Source organism: Sardina pilchardus, chromosome 24 (assembly GCF_963854185.1).
Source record: "Sardina pilchardus chromosome 24, fSarPil1.1, whole genome shotgun sequence".
NCBI classification, from domain to species: domain Eukaryota; kingdom Metazoa; phylum Chordata; class Actinopteri; order Clupeiformes; family Clupeidae; genus Sardina; species Sardina pilchardus.
This window is the reverse complement of record NC_085017.1, coordinates 22425167-22440991: the sequence shown is the minus strand read 5'-3', so window position 1 is coordinate 22440991 and position 15825 is coordinate 22425167. Positions and strand designations below refer to the sequence as shown.

The 15825-nt window shown below is 49.3% G+C and overlaps 1 protein-coding gene across 3 annotated transcripts in view; it reads right to left on the bottom strand.

Annotated features, from left to right (window-relative positions):
- The window catches only part of elmo1 (engulfment and cell motility 1 (ced-12 homolog, C. elegans)), a 102311-nt gene that overhangs the window by 31804 nt on the left and 54682 nt on the right, over positions 1-15825 (bottom strand). For all 3 annotated transcript variants that reach the window (XM_062530304.1, XM_062530303.1, XM_062530305.1), the window contains one exon: positions 14523-14631. In XM_062530304.1, the coding sequence (XP_062386288.1) occupies positions 14523-14631 (109 nt within the window). The remainder of the gene's footprint in view (positions 1-14522; positions 14632-15825) is intronic.

Below are 15825 nucleotides of genomic sequence, written 5' to 3'. Positions count from 1 at the left end.
GTTCCAGCGCGAGGCTGCGACAACGAGAAAGCAGCCGGAGGCCCATCGACACGAGCATGACGCAGTTGCTTAGACTCTCGTATCGAGCCTTCTTTAAAAAGAGGCCATTGAGCACTGCTATAGAGCACCGTGTGACTTTAAATGTCAGGTTTGAGTAAAGCACTGGCCTGGGCAAGGTTGCAGGCTCTCTTCCTCTTCCTCCTACTCCTACTCCTCCTCCTCCTCTCTCTCTGGTCGTGTCTGTTGACAGCAGTCGCACCGATAGCATGGGGTCCAGCAGAGGCGGGTGTGTGTGTGTGTGTGTGTGTGTGTGGGGGGGGGGGGTGGGGGGGTGAGGTGAGGTGTTATCGGCCAGGGGCTCCGGCGGGGGCCCAGGTAATTGCATCGGCTCGGCAGAAATTGAAACTTCACGGCATAATGAATGACGCCCTTCGGGGGCCAGTCGCAGCCCTTCCGTTAACTCAGGACGATGGAGGGATTGTGGCGGTGCGGCAGCCTGTGTGTGTGTGTGTGTGTGTGTGTGTGTGTGTGTGTGTGTGTGTGTGTGTGTGTGTGTGTGTGTGTGTGTGTGTGATGGGGGGGACTGTAGTAGCAACGAGTGATCATCCTGTTCAGCCCCCAAACACCACCCCCCCCCTACCCCACCCATGGCAAAAAAACCACCACCCTCCACATCCCCATCGCTCTGCAGGCGCCTGGGAGCCTCGGCAAGGCCGCTGACCGACTGCTTAGTCGACAGCACGCTGCCCTTCAGGGACAGTCAGAGGAGAGCGGAGACAGGAGCCGGACTCAATCTGCTCGCGCTCCCGTCCGCCTCGCGAGGGAGCGGGGCAGGGCAGCTCGGGGCAGCTCACCGCTCCCGCAGAGTGTCAAGGTTTGGCAGGGAGAGGTGTGTGTGTGTGTGTGTGTGTGTGTGCGCAACATGGAGCAGAGGCATTGAGGGTCATCTGGGACTTGCCAAAGCTCAGGCTAGATGCAGTCTAGGAGGCATTGCCAGACAGAACTCTCCATCACCTTCACAAGGTCGATGAGGGAGGTGTATGTGTGTGTGTGTGTGAGAGAGAGAGAGAGAGTGTGTGTGTGTGTGTGTGTGTGTGTGTGTGAGTGAGTGAGAGAGAGAGAGAGTGTGTGTGTGTGAGTGAGAGAGAGAGAGAGTCTGTGTGTGTGTGTGTGTGTGTGTGTGTGTGTGTGTGTGTGTGTGTGTGTGTGTGTGTGTGTGTGTGTGTGAGAGAGAGAGAGAGAGAGTGTGTGTGTGTGTGTGTGTGTGTGTGTGTGTGTGTGTGAGAGAGAGAGAGTGTGTGTGTGTGTGTGTGTGTGTGCCTCTCCAGCTCATGGCGACACAGGGTTGGGAGTGGGGACATGGGAGGGTCATCTGGGACTGGTCTCCCTCCCCATGGTGTGCGAGGGATGCTGGCGTTGCCAGACGGAGCTCTAGATCCTCTCACTCGGCGCTGTCACGTCACCGCGCTGCTCCCCAGAGCAGCAACGAGCACAACCAATCTCATCAGGGGAGACAAACCAACTAGAACCCTGCAGTTAGAATAAAAATAAATAAAAAAAAATAACACCGGATAAAACAAAAAGAAAAAAAAAAGAAAGAAGAAAGACAGAACCCTGCCTCTGTTCTCCGAGCTCTGTCATTTCTCTCTAATTGAATGCCTATAACTGGGATGAACGTCTCCCCAGTGACGACCACAGAAGTCGCACATCTGAATATTCCACCCAAACAAACATAAATCCCGAGACACTCGGCAAACAATCCCGTTGGAGGCCAGCTGAACTGGGCCATGAGCTGCTGCTGCTGCCGCTAGCTGTCTACTGAGACAGCAGTCTGTCGCCATGTTACAGCTCGGATACCGACACCATCTCTGACCACTTGATCACCACCACCACCACCACCACCACCACCACCACCATCACCATCACCATCACCATCACCATCACCATCACCATCACCAATGTCATCATCACAATCAACACCATCTTCGTTATCACCATTCCGATCACCACCACCAACAATGTAACAGCGATAGCAAACACAGCGAATAGAACGGCGGACACCGCACCAAATGGCAAGCCGGCCGAAAATACAGAGACCGAAGAGAGAGAGAGAGAGAGAGATGGAGTCGGCAAATCTCCCATCAGCAGCCTCCTTTCAGAGCCCGGGAACCCAATCATGTGCAACACGACCTTAATCTGTGCGCTCAGTGACCCAAGATGATGTCCTGTCACCTCTCCAAAACTCACCGCTCCAATCTGTTAATAGTGACCTAATAGAAAAGCCACAGACTGGGGAGAGGATTGAAAAGCTGGAATGGCCCGCGTGGTTGGTGGCATGAGATAACTTTTTCTTTCAGAGAACACCTCTGTGCTCTCTGCTGTTTCACATCCTCTCATCAAATGAGCTGTTTCTATCCAAACTATTATCTCTCTCATCAAAAGGTGCACATTGTAAACAATGGACTGTATTCGCCATTCCACAGCATCATCTCTGCGGAGAACTTGGATGTGCTACAACTGCCTGGACCACTATAATATGCCGAAACATCCCTCGAGAGAGCCGAGTCCAAAAGAGGAGCGCTTGGACGAGATGAGGCTCGAAATGCAAATCTGACTCAGGCCCCTGGAGACCGAGAGCCATATGGCTCCACAGCCAACCATGCCAGCTATCTTAGGCAGGGACCACACTGGCAATAATCAAGCCGCCGCAGCAGCAGCAGCAGCAGCAGCAGGTCCAATGTAATGCTGAGTCATAATAATCCTATTAGATCAAACCAATGATTGTATATGTCTCTGTACACACACACACACACACACAGCTACTGGTTTAAACAAAGTTCTGTCTTGTTGCTAAGTGAGGTGATGTTCTAATTTTAGTAGGACAGAAAGACAGATCTCGAACCTGACTGGTCAGAATGTCCGAAATGTTCCTAGGAGACGGAGACTGAGAGGACATCAACTGAGATAGATGAGAACTGTCCTATATGCTCTTCAACTTGAATCAGCCATTCCATTACAGAACCATGGCAAACAATAGCAAATCTACTGCCTTTACTGTTCCTACTGCTAGTCAGTCTGACCTCCATCTCACCCATCCTCGACATGGGTGGTAAGCCCAGCCTTGGTGGCCTCTGCTGGGGGAAACCCAATCTACCTGTAGCCCCCTGATGGTCCATATGCCTGGTCCATATGCCTTCTGCACTCTGTGAAACCCTACACCATCCCTCCGACAATAGGACGGCCACCTACATAGAAGGACATGCAGAGGACAGTACGGTGCTGATGCCTTGGACAGAGCGGATGGTTTAGAGAGAGACGGTCCGATTTACACTTCACACAAGGACTCAGGCCACTGAAGAAACATCAAAACATCAAACATCCCCTCAGTCGCCAGTCACCTTTCCAGTTCAGACAGCAGGCAGGAGAGGAGAACAAGTTCTGGCTTCATCCATCCTTCAAAGCCCTGGATGTTGCTCTGCGCGACCTTTTACAGTGTCACAAATATTGTTGCGTGCAAACGCCCGAGTGCGAAAAGGCATCGAATGAGTCATGCCCCTCTTGACGCCACTCGTCCGACGCCACGTGGTCCGAGTCCTGTGGGACCGCAGAGCGAGCTCCGGGGACGAGAAGCGATCCGACATCACAACTGCCGCCCGTTCCAGGCTCAAAGGTCACCGACTCGGGGACGAGAGAAGCTGGCATGTGCCAGGAGGGCAGACTGGCAAGGCGTGACGACGATGGCGGCGCCTTCCAAATGTGACGCAAATGTGACGCAAGGGTGACGCAAGGGTGACAAGAGTGACGAGGCCTCGAGGTGGGCAAACTACATCAGGAAGCAAATGGCCAGGCACACAGAGGAATTCTGGGTAAAAAAACAAGGTGGAGTTATAGAAGAAAGGAGTAATCATATGTGGGAGTGAGAAATGTCCTTAATTTCCTTCTGGATCAATAAAGTATCTAACTATCTATCAATCTATCTATCTACAAAGCCTTTCACCTTGTGTGTGATACACACACACACACACCAGTAGCGAAAAAGACAGGAAATACTAGTGCTTAGAGCATAGGCCTCTATATGGATTGTGCATATATGGGGTGTGTATATGTAAGGACAGAGACCGAAAGAAATAGAAAAATGGGGAGGCAATGAACAAGGAATAGAAGAGCCTAGGCTCAGATCTGTGAGTGAATGTCTGTGGTGAGATGAGGAGAGGAGGAGAGGAGAGGAGAAGAGAGGAGAGGAGGAGGAAGAGTGAAGAGAGGAGGAAAGAGGAGGGGAGTGAGAGAGGAGAGGAGGAAGAGTAAGTGGGGAGGAGGAAGAGGAGGGGAGTAAGAGAGGAGAGAGGAGAGGCCACACTCCAGCCACAAATCACCTTAAATCCCAGAGACACTACAGGGGTCTGATGAATCTACTGTGAGAGGTGCTGTTCTAAACCCTAATGATGTGGCCACACACACACACACACACACACACACACACACACACACACACACACACACACAATGGCGGAGACCATGTCTGTGTGCGCGCCTTCATGTGTTCTGACACTCTGACACACGCGTGCCGTCTCGTAACAAACCTGTCAGGCGGAGGGCCGTCTTTGGGGGCAGATGATAGACACCTCCCATTTAGAGAGGAGCTTGAGCTGAATAATTGAGGGGGGAGGTTGCCAGTCGCAATTAAATCTCCATTCAGACAGAATGATGAATAACATTAAGACAGAGCGGATCACATGCTGATAAGTTTGCGAGGTATCTTCAATGCATTCTAACTCGAGAAGAGAGACAGGGACAGAGAGAGAGAGAGAGAGAGAGAGTGAGAGAGAGAGAGAGAGAGAGAGGTAAAGAGAGAGAGGTGGGGATGAGAAAGAATGAGAAAGGGAGAGGGATAGTAATTGAGAAAGAATGAACGAGGGAGAGCATGAGAAAAAGAAGGAAAACGACTGACAGACAGAAAGACAGGATAAGAGATTGGGAGGGGGGAGGGAGAGAGGAAGGGGTCCACGAGTGACAGCAGAGCAGTATTAGCTGGAATGAGGAGAAATTGACGGGGAGAGATAAGGCTGCTGGCGGGTCCGGCCGCGCCGAGTAAACAACAGACCGGACTCGCAGATGAGGTCTGCAACGGCTGCCCCATCTGTTTGCAGATGTCTTCCGCACTACGCATCAGTCACCGCACGCACGCACGCACGCACGCACGCACGCACGCACGCACGCACGCACGCACGCACGCCAAACCTCCACGCCATCACGACTGATGCCATTCAGGCAACAACAAACTGCCTTGGCAGTCTCGCTGCCCGAGATACTGACCCGCCAACAGGCATTCGTCTGTTGTGCTTACAAAACACGCACGCGCACACACACACACGCACAAGACTCTTACAAACACACACACACAGGACTCTTATGCTGGGGAGGCATCAAACACACTCACGGTCCACTGCACCCATCGTTTGCGTTCACTCTGCGGCACACTCTGCCACAGGAGAGCAGCGGCTCAGTCAGCACTGCAATCTGCTCTCCTGAACACAGTACACAGGGTAGCTGACTGAGAGACACACACACACACACACACACACACACACACACACACACACACACACACACACACACACACACACACACACACACACACACACACACACACACACACACACACACACACACACACACACACACACACACACACACACACACACACACACACCTCATGGGGGTAGATAGTATTTCTTCTAAACAGTCAATGAGTCACTATAATGGCCGAGCATATGACAGCACTAGGAAGTGCTGATCTTAGAAATCATGAGGGCCAAAGAACTTGAAAAGAAGTCCATACGTCAACAGAAAAGAAGGGAAGTCCATAACTGAACAGGAAGATTGTTGTTTACATTTTGCTACCAAAACAAAATCTCCTTGAGGCCTACTGGACACGATGCTCTCATATTCTTTCTATTCTCATCACTATGAGGGGTGTCAGTTGACACAAACCCCTGGAGAGAGAAGTTATTTTCTTATTTTGGTACAATATGCAGTCCCTGCATTTGTTTACTGGTGTAGTAGCCTGAAAACAACGCACTAGATTATTATAATTTTTTATTTATATTTTCTCTCATGCATTTTAGATGTTGATGCACAGCGTGTGTCCGTAGCGAAGCGGATTTCACTCTGCGGCATCGGTCAGCTCTTAATCTGTTCCAATGTTATCCGTCATGTTTGACTGCTGTAGCGTGTTTAGCATCGTGTCAAAATGACTCCAAGCGTATCAGATTATGTGCCTCTAAAAGCGAAGATCGTTGCTGTGGTCTGAACATTCACCACTTTTATGGTTGTCAAGATGAAATCCCGAGACCGTAACTGATCTAGGGCCAGTGATTTTGGTCTGCATTTTTTAAAGGACTAAAAAGTCTAATGAAGATAATTTGTTTCTTGTAGACCGTTAGTACAGGATGTAAAAAATAATTCTGAAAAAAAAAAGACAGACTGTACTTTAGTACTCCCTTCAAGTCTGTGTAAGCTGGTAATAGGATCATTTTCAATTTAAAAAAAAATCAAGCCACAGCGCTAAGAGGGGATTTCTCTCTAACACACAGACGGCATGGAGCTCCGAATCCACTCCAGGCCGACAGATGCATTCCTTTTCCTTGCAGTCTGTCCCTCCAGCAGTCCGACACCGCTAGCGTCCAGAGGCTCTTTTCAGAGAGCACGTTGCAATGGAACTATCAGAGAAGAGGAGCTGGGTGACATGCCCTGACAATATGGGATTTACGCACACCTCCGGGCTGCCCAATTTACTTCCCGAACATTCCCTGTTGCCCATGGGTGTCTTTATGCTTGCACTGGAGCCAGCCAGTCTCCCCTCTATGGAGGGGGTGGTGGAGATGGTGGTATACTGCTCTGTAGAAAAATGCTACATCTGAGGCAGGAGTGTGTTTATGTGGGGGAGAGTGGGTGTGTTTGATTGTGTTCTAAGTCGGCAGGGGATGAGAGAAATTTGTCGGTGGCAACAGCAGCAAACAAACAAACAAACAAACAAACAAACAAAGACATTTCAAGTACACACTGGAAGTGGTACACTTGTGATTTATGACTTCCAAACAGTAGCAAAAAAATAAAAGAAAAGAAATTAAACATTCATCGCTTGGCACAAGATCTTCATGGCTCAAAGAGCCAAAAAGCCCGGGCTTAATGATGCCACTGTGCCATCCTCTGTTCCGAGAAATGAAAAGGGCTGAATTTAGGAATCAGCGTGGTCCATTTTCCCCACACATCAAAAAGAAAACCCCAACTTTTGTAGTTTTAACAAGATCTTGGGGGACAAAAATGGCAGAAAGAGGCCAAAGCCAGCACTGCTTGGCACCCCGAACACTCTCTCCACTCGACAAGCAGGGGGAGAGAGAGAGAGGGAGAAAGAAAGAGAAAGAGAGAGACTCGTTCATTAAAAAATGGATTCTTCGAAACTGTTTTTTTCACAGAACCGTAGATAAGACAGACGGAGTCTCCTGTGGGCATCGCTAGAGAGCGAGAGCCAGAGAGAAAGAGAGCGAGAGAGAGAGAGAGAAAGAGAAAGAGAGCGAGAGAGAGAGAGTGAGAGAGTGAGAGAGAGAGAGAGAGAGAGAGAGAGAGAGAGAGAGAGAGAGAGAGAGAGAGAGAGAGAGAGAGAAGGAAGGGGCAGGATGCTACTGGCCAAGGTGCATCTGTGCCACTTCTCCGCAGGGTGCTGCTGTCCCTGGCACTCAAGAGCACACACTATAGAAATGTCACTGTGGGGAGATAGTGGGTGTCGGCAGAAACGTTTTCTTTTTTTTTTTTTTTTGCTGCTGTTGTTGTTGTTTTCACAGAAACACACACACACACACACACACACACACACACACACACACACACACACACACACACACACATACACACACAGAAGAGATGTCAAATGCTTGACATACTCCCACAAAACCCAAGGCAAGCACACACACACACACACACACACACACACACACACACACAAATCTGTAATTTGCAATGAATATGATGCATTGTGTTAAGCACGATCTGGTTTGCTGAGTCAGGACTTCCAGAGCGAGAGGCCTTTTGTTTGCCGGTCACGCCTCGTTCCCATCCGCCGCAGGGCCGTCAGACCTCACCTCTCCTCTCCTTCACCTGCCCGCATAAATCTGTCCATCCGCACCGGGCCGCTCAAACTCGTCTCCCAACAGCCGCCCGATCCATTTCCCCCCCCCCCTCCGCTCCGACAGGCCAAGATGGACGGTGGGCCCCGAGAATGGCAGGAATCAATATCCAGGTCATTTCTCCGACCGGCCATTCTAAATAAGCTTATAAATATTACATGGGGCATTTTCACACTATTTCAACCTTCAGGGGGTTTTTTTTCTGAAGAAAAGGAAAGTGGACCGGTGGGAAGTTGTCATGGGGGCGAGGGGGGGGGGGGGGGGGGGAGTGGGCGGAAGGCGATGTGGGTTGGTAGTGGTGGCACTGACAGCTGTGGATTCCATTAAAGTGGTTTTCGGGGGGACTGCGGAGGGGGGCTATGAATCTTTCAGAGTGAAGAAAGAGTGAGAGAGAGAGAGAGAGAGAGAGAGAGAGAGAGAGAGAGAGAGAGAGAGAGATAGCTGTGTGTGTGTGTGTGTGTGTGTGCGTGTGAGAGAGAGCAAGAGAGAGAGAGAGAGAGAGAGAGATAGAGATAGCTGTGTGTGTGTGTGTGTATGTGTGTGTGTGTGTGTGCGTGTGAGGGAGAGCAAGAGATGGAGAGAGAGAGAGAGAGATAGAGTGTGTGGGTGGGTGATGCTGGGACACCTGGCTGGATGGAGCATGAATAATACAGCGACTTCAGTCCAGAGACTGAGTGAAGGAACGAAAATCAAGAGAATCAATTAAGAGGCAACCAGAGGCTGTTTTCAACAGCCAGCTGCACAGAACTATCACAGGTATATTTGGCTAGATCAGTCGAGGACATGTCAAAACAAAATCTTTCACGGCACTTGTGGAGCCCTGAGTGGAGGAAGAGTTTAAGCATAATCTCAATAAATAACAAAAAAAACACATTTTTGGATGTGTGTGTGTGTTTATAAGATGACTCGAGGGCAGAATTTTGCCTCTCTCTCTTTCATCCGAACATCTGAGAAGTGTTCCGTCATTTCATCATGAGAGGATATCACAGATCGTCTCACATCTTACACAAGCAGGTAGCTTAGGAGTGGGCGGCGGTGCGGTTGTGGTGGTCAGGCAAAAAATTCAAATTGCTGGCAAAGCCCAGAGACAGGAAATGACATCAAGGAGCCATGGCCACTCTTTCATCATCCATTCCAAACATGCTTTAGTGTCCAAAAAATGACATTCTTGGACGGGCTCTTGAAGTGCCCTTGACATTTTGAGGAGGCGAAAGATACATAATCCATCTGAGACGGGCTTAAAATGACAATGAGAGGAGATGGCATAGCTCGTCTTCTGCACATCTTTGCTCATCTTTCAAAAATACATGATATGAAGTCAGAAAGGGTGGAGACGAGATTGCCACCACACACACACACAGATTTCTCGTTTAGCTCAGGCGTGCATCTGTGGGCTTCCTCTTCAGGCACGCTTTCCTTTTAAAAAGGCACACATTTCTATTTAATGAAGAATTAGAAAGAAGTTTCTCTTTCTCTCTCTCTCTCTCTATCTCATTCTCTCTCTTTCTCTCTCCACCCCCACATGTTCTGTGGAGTTTCAACGCCTGAGGGGCAAGCTCGCCACGCTTCCCTCTTCATCTCTCTCTTTGCCCCTGAAGTATCCCCCCCCCGCCCCCCATTTCTCAGAGTCCAACTTCTCTAAAATGGCTGCACTTCCTTTAGCGCCACCATCATCACCCCTCTCCCTCTGGCTTTGGCACAATAACCCTGATTTACCGGCGAGGCAGGGCAAACTCTTAAAAAGTCATTTCCCTGCGCCCCCCCCCAACCCTTCATTCCTTCCTCTTCCTCCCCACAAACCTCCATCACCTTCTAGTCGACACTTTGGCCAAACAGCTCCATCTCTCTCCCGAGTCCTTAAACCCTTCCACCCTAGCGCACCGCACCGCACTGCACTGAAACTCTGCCGTTTGCCCTCATTAAAATGTAAAATACACGGCCTCCTCAAAAAAGGTACAGTTGCTAATGGAATCTTTTCCACAATAAAACGCTTCGGTGGAGACAAAGCATTAGCGGACCTTTTAACAGTTACTGTAGTTAATGCGGGCAGTGAATCACTGTAACGCCTATAAAGGTTTTTTCTTTCTTCTCCTCTCTTCCTTTTCGAACTGCAGCGCCTGCCTTTAAATTACATAAGGATGGACAGGGCACATTATGGCCACTCTCCGAACGGAGCGGGCTGAGATAAAACACTAGTACCCAACAGAATGAGTCCATCTGAAGCTTAAGTTCATTTAAAAGAAAAGCTTTTGGCTCTCAGTCTTTCATTGGAGGGGTGGCCGTTACTGCGTTTGTTGCTGGCACTGATGGTGCTGCTGCTGCTGCTGGAGTAGTAAAAAACGGGTGGTGTTCAGTCTCCCTGCTCAGATGGGGGAGAGATGGGGGCTGTTAGTGGGGATGGAGTGTGGAGGTGAGGAGAGGACACACACACCCTTTCTCTCTCACTTAAACACAAACACACACACACACACACACAAACAGGCACGCTGACCCTACTGAATGTCACCATGGAGGTGCTGCAGTTTAGTCTCACAGCCTCATTAGCCAGGCATCAGTCACGGGATCACAAACACACACACACACACACACACACACACACACACACACACACACACACACACACACACACACACACACACACACACACACACACACACACACACACACACACACACGTCATACATATGTGCACACACAGAGAGAGAGACGCGCGCACACACACACACACACACACTATTAGAGTGGTGTCATACATACAGTATGTGCACACACAGAGAGAGACATGCACATACACACACACACACACACACACACAGGATGTGTGTGAAGTCACATGGACACAGCCCATTAGAGCGTTGTCATAATGACAGGTGCAGCAGTAGTGGGCATGAGAGCCTGGGGGGCTGCTGCTGATATCAAAGCCTCGCCGGTGTCACCGCGGTGATCACAGCCCACAGCGGGAACGTCACTAACGCACGCCTGACAAGAAGCAGAGGGGACACGGCTTTAATTAGCACCCTCGCCCCCCCACACATCCAGCTATCCACGGAGACACACACCTACCAACCCCCATCCCTCCAACACACACACACACACACACACACTATCGTGTTTCCCCAAGTCCTGGTCTTCTTTCTTCTTCTTCACTCTTTCTATATCTCTCTCTCCATCTCTCACAGTGGCTATATTTTGACACTTGCCCACACCATTTGTATCGTTTTTTGTTTTTTGTCAAATACAATCGTCTCTATTATCAATGAATTGTGAAAAACTGTGGTGATAAGAAGGGTTCTAGACTATAAACGCAGTGTTTGTTTGTTATGATGTGCAAAAATGACTGTCCCTTTCAGCTGACTACTCATCCTCTCCAAAAGAGGGGCATCTCATCTCCTTAAAAAAAAAACAAGCTCCATTTCTGCAGATGAAACTGGCTTTTGATATATGACAACACACAGGCACATAAACAGAAGTCCCTTCTTTTTTGGTGGTGCCTTTAAAAAAATAAAAAAAATAAACAACTGTGCTTCTGACAGCATGATGCCACTCTTATGAATGTGTTCTCTTGCTCTGCTAACCTTCAGCCTTACCAAAGAAGAAAAGAGGGGGGAAAGAAGAGAAAAAAAGGAGAAGAAAAAAAGAGAAGAGAATGCCTCCTGCTCCATCCCTCATCTGACAGGCAGGGCCCTAAGGAGAAGCCGGTGGAGGATACAGACGCCGCTCTCATTAACTAAAGATCAGTGCATCCCAAAGGCCTCCATCCCCAAGACGGACCCCCCCCACCCCCCTTTCCACAAGGACTGCAGCATACCATCATCAGCATAATTCGTGCAAATCATCCATTAATATGCACCTACAGTACATGTCCCTCCCTCTCTCACTCCTAACTCTCCTCTCTTAACTCATATGCATGTGAGATGGCCATCATGAGTGTACAGATGTTAAGGGAAGCTATCCACGATCTTAATGTTAACCTGACAAACATAATGTGATACTGATTTTTTTAGTAATTTAAACAAGCTCCATTTCTGCAGATGAAACTGGCTTTTGATATATGACAACACACAGGCACATAAACAGAAGTATCCCTTATCCCGTAGCCAACAGTGGGCGTCGCCATGATACCTCAGTACTCAGAAAACGCTTTTCTATTTCCGGCGAAGCTGCGTTGTGTCGATTTTAACGTGGCGTTTTGACAGTGCTTGACATATCATAACAGATATAAAAGTAAACTTTTCTATTCTATATCGGTCATATATTATGTAGCTTATCCATGCTGAAGGCAGAATTGTCAACATTTCGAAAGAATTCTGAGTTGAAGCATATTCTAGTTAGCGTACTGAGAATGCACAAAGCTAAAAATGTAAACAGAATGAACGGAAGATGAAAACCGGACAGATTTCCGGTTCAGGGAATAAGGTGGATACTTGAGGATAGAGTAGCCATTACTACCAGATTGGTGGTGTTTTTTATGTAATTATTATCGATGAACAGTATGCATAGGTGGAGGAATGGTATGTAAAAGTATGTTCTGTGTTGTAAATATTATGTAGTGAGTGGTGTTCCTTCTTTTTAGTGAGAAAGAAGCTGATGCCATTTTCATCTTGTGTGCATCTACCATGTCAGACAAGGACAGTGGGAGTGTGCAATTGGGCTGACAGATGCTCCCCAGGATGTCTGATACCACACACACACACACACACACACACACACACACACACACACACACACACACACACACACACACACACACACACACACACACACACACACACACACACACACACACACACACACACACACACACACACACACACACACACACACACACACACACACACACACACACACACACGTTCAAAATGAGGACAAGAAAAGGGCAGCAAGTCTGACAGCCTCTTCAACTGGGCTTCAGGGCATCTACCTCTCCATGTTCCCCCTCTCCCTCCCTTTCCTCCCTCTCTCTCTCCCTCCCTCTCTCCCCCCTCTCCTCACCCCCCTTCTCTTCCACCCTTCACTGCCACCGTGACCTCGTAAAGGAATGCCCAAATCCCATGTCCATGGCTGTCTTCCACTCCCACATACTCATGCAGCAACTCAAGCAGCTCTGGCCCTAGTCTGTCGCGGGCTTTGGAGATCTGGGCCACATCTGGGCCAGGTCGGGGGGCATATGCACCCCTACATCTGGTACTAAATGAGTAAAATAACAACTGTTCCACAACTGGATAAATAAATTGTTTTCTTAAGGAATCCACAGTCAACTTGCCATATAATAATAAAATGCAATGACCACTCTTGCATTGCCCTCGTGCCAACTTGAGTGTTCTCTCCACAATCACATGGGCTTCAGTTCCATCCTATTAAGATTCATGAGCGCTTGGTCACCTTGGGTAAAGGCATCCATGCCATGCAAGTAAATGTCAGAGCACCAAGCCAGTGGAAGTCCACTGAGAGAACTCCATCACATGCACACAGCCAGGGACTAGTGCCCACCTCACTGCTTCATAACCATCTGCATGACCACAGCAGCCTGGCCTTGTCCAGGAGTCTGTGTGTGTGTGTGTGTGTGTGTGTGTGTGTGTGTGCGTGTATCCGAATCGTTTCATGACAAACATGCAATCACACACACACACACACACAAACACACACACATACTGTATATACATACATAACACTTTACTGAACTTAACTTCAACGTCACGTCACCATTTGCCTCAGCCCAGCTCTTATAGCACACAACAACAAAGACACTCGCACGTAAAAAGCTAAAGTAATGCAAGCGCCAGCGTAGTTCTGCTGGGAAGACTCAATAGCCATGTAACGCCCATTCGTTACCTATAGCCAATAGGCTACTACACTTGTCTTTATAATAAACTTGGTCACGTACCTGTCTGCTGCTTTCAGATACCGACTTTTGACATAACACACGAACAAAGACCCACCTTATCGCTGAACATTCTACATTAAAAAAGAGAGAGTGTTGCGAGGGGAGAGGGGAGAGGGCGAGGGCGTGCATTTAAGGCCCTCCTCATCATTAATTGATGAACTCCAGCGCAATTATAAAAGTATAATGGCCGCTTTTATGCCCACCACAGGAGCCGGGCAGGCAGAGGAGACATGAAGGAGAGAGATGGAGGGAGGGAGGGGGGGACAGAGAGAGAGGGGGAGAGAGAGAGAGAGAGAGAGAGAGAGAGAGAGAGAGAGAGAGAGAGAGAGAGAGAGAGAGGATGGTGGATGGACTTTGAAATGGAAGAAATTTGGGAGGAGGGAGGAATTTTTTTGAGTGTGTGTGACTGTGTGTGTGTGTGGGGGGGGGGGACTGTGGGGGGAGTTGAGACTTACGCAGTTCGCCCACTTTGAGGATCTCACACAGCATCTTGGTCAGCTCGATGCTGCTGCGGCCAAATGGACACTCGTGCTTGTCTTCCCTGCTGCTGTTCTCCAGCACGATCTGTTGGAACACACACACACACACACAAACACATTAACACTTTATTCATACACTTGACCCTATACATAAGACATAACTGGATGTGGATAATGGTGCAGGCATGATGAATGTTCTGTTCACACACACACACACACAGAGAGACACACACACACAGCAGTGCTAGGAGAGAGCCTGCTGTTTCCCCCCTGACCTCCTAATCCAGTTAATCGCAGCCAGCATCCACACGCCACTCAGAGGGCCAGACGTTCATGGGGGCATTAGTGCAAAGAGAGAGAGTGTGTCACTGTGTGTGTGTGTGTGTGGGAGCGAGCATGTCAGTGTGTATTAACAGCACAGCGGAGGATGACCGATGCAAACGGAACCTAAATGGGATTAAACTCTTAAATCTTACACACACACACACCATATCGGTCACCAGAGGGTAGGAGGGTATGTTGGCTATTCCCTAACAAGCAGACTTATCCAGCGTGGTGCTGCAGTGGGGGGGGGGGGGGGGGGGGGGGGGTGTTGTTCGGTCACACTGGGCCTCTGGGCCACTTTATGAGGCCTGTCTCTCTCCGCCTGCCCAGGCATGGCCAGTTAATACAACAACGCCCCCTCGCCCCACTCGCCCCCTCCCAGCTCTCCACTACTTACTGTACCACATCTTCATTTCTCAATACATTCTCTTTCTTTCTCTCTCACACACACATGCACACACGCACACACGCGCACACACACGCGCGCACGCACGCACACAAGCACGCACGCACTCATACACACACACGTGCACGCACGCACGCACGCACGCACACGCACACACACGCCCTGGCAGACTTAACTCCAACCCTTTTAACAAAAGTGAGCCACCTTGAGCTTTTATCCCCGGCCTGGAGCGGGGCCAAACTCGGGCCGACAAAGAGCCCTTTAACCCCGCGCGCACCGGTATCTATCGATTTGAAACCGCTCCTTCTGTCCGGGGGAGATCTACAGCCATATAAAAGGCGAGGGGGGGGGGGGCAGAGCAATGTCACATCATTAGCTTTGTGACCCCCTCCACCCACCCCCGCTTTGTGAATGCCCTTGTGATGGGTGTTTGCTGGCTTGTAGCAGAGAAAAGGCTGGTCTTGTAGATGTGTTGCTGAGGCATCAGGGTGACTGAGACTGTATTGATTGTGTGTGTGTGTGTGTGTGTGTGTGTGTGTGTGTGTGTGT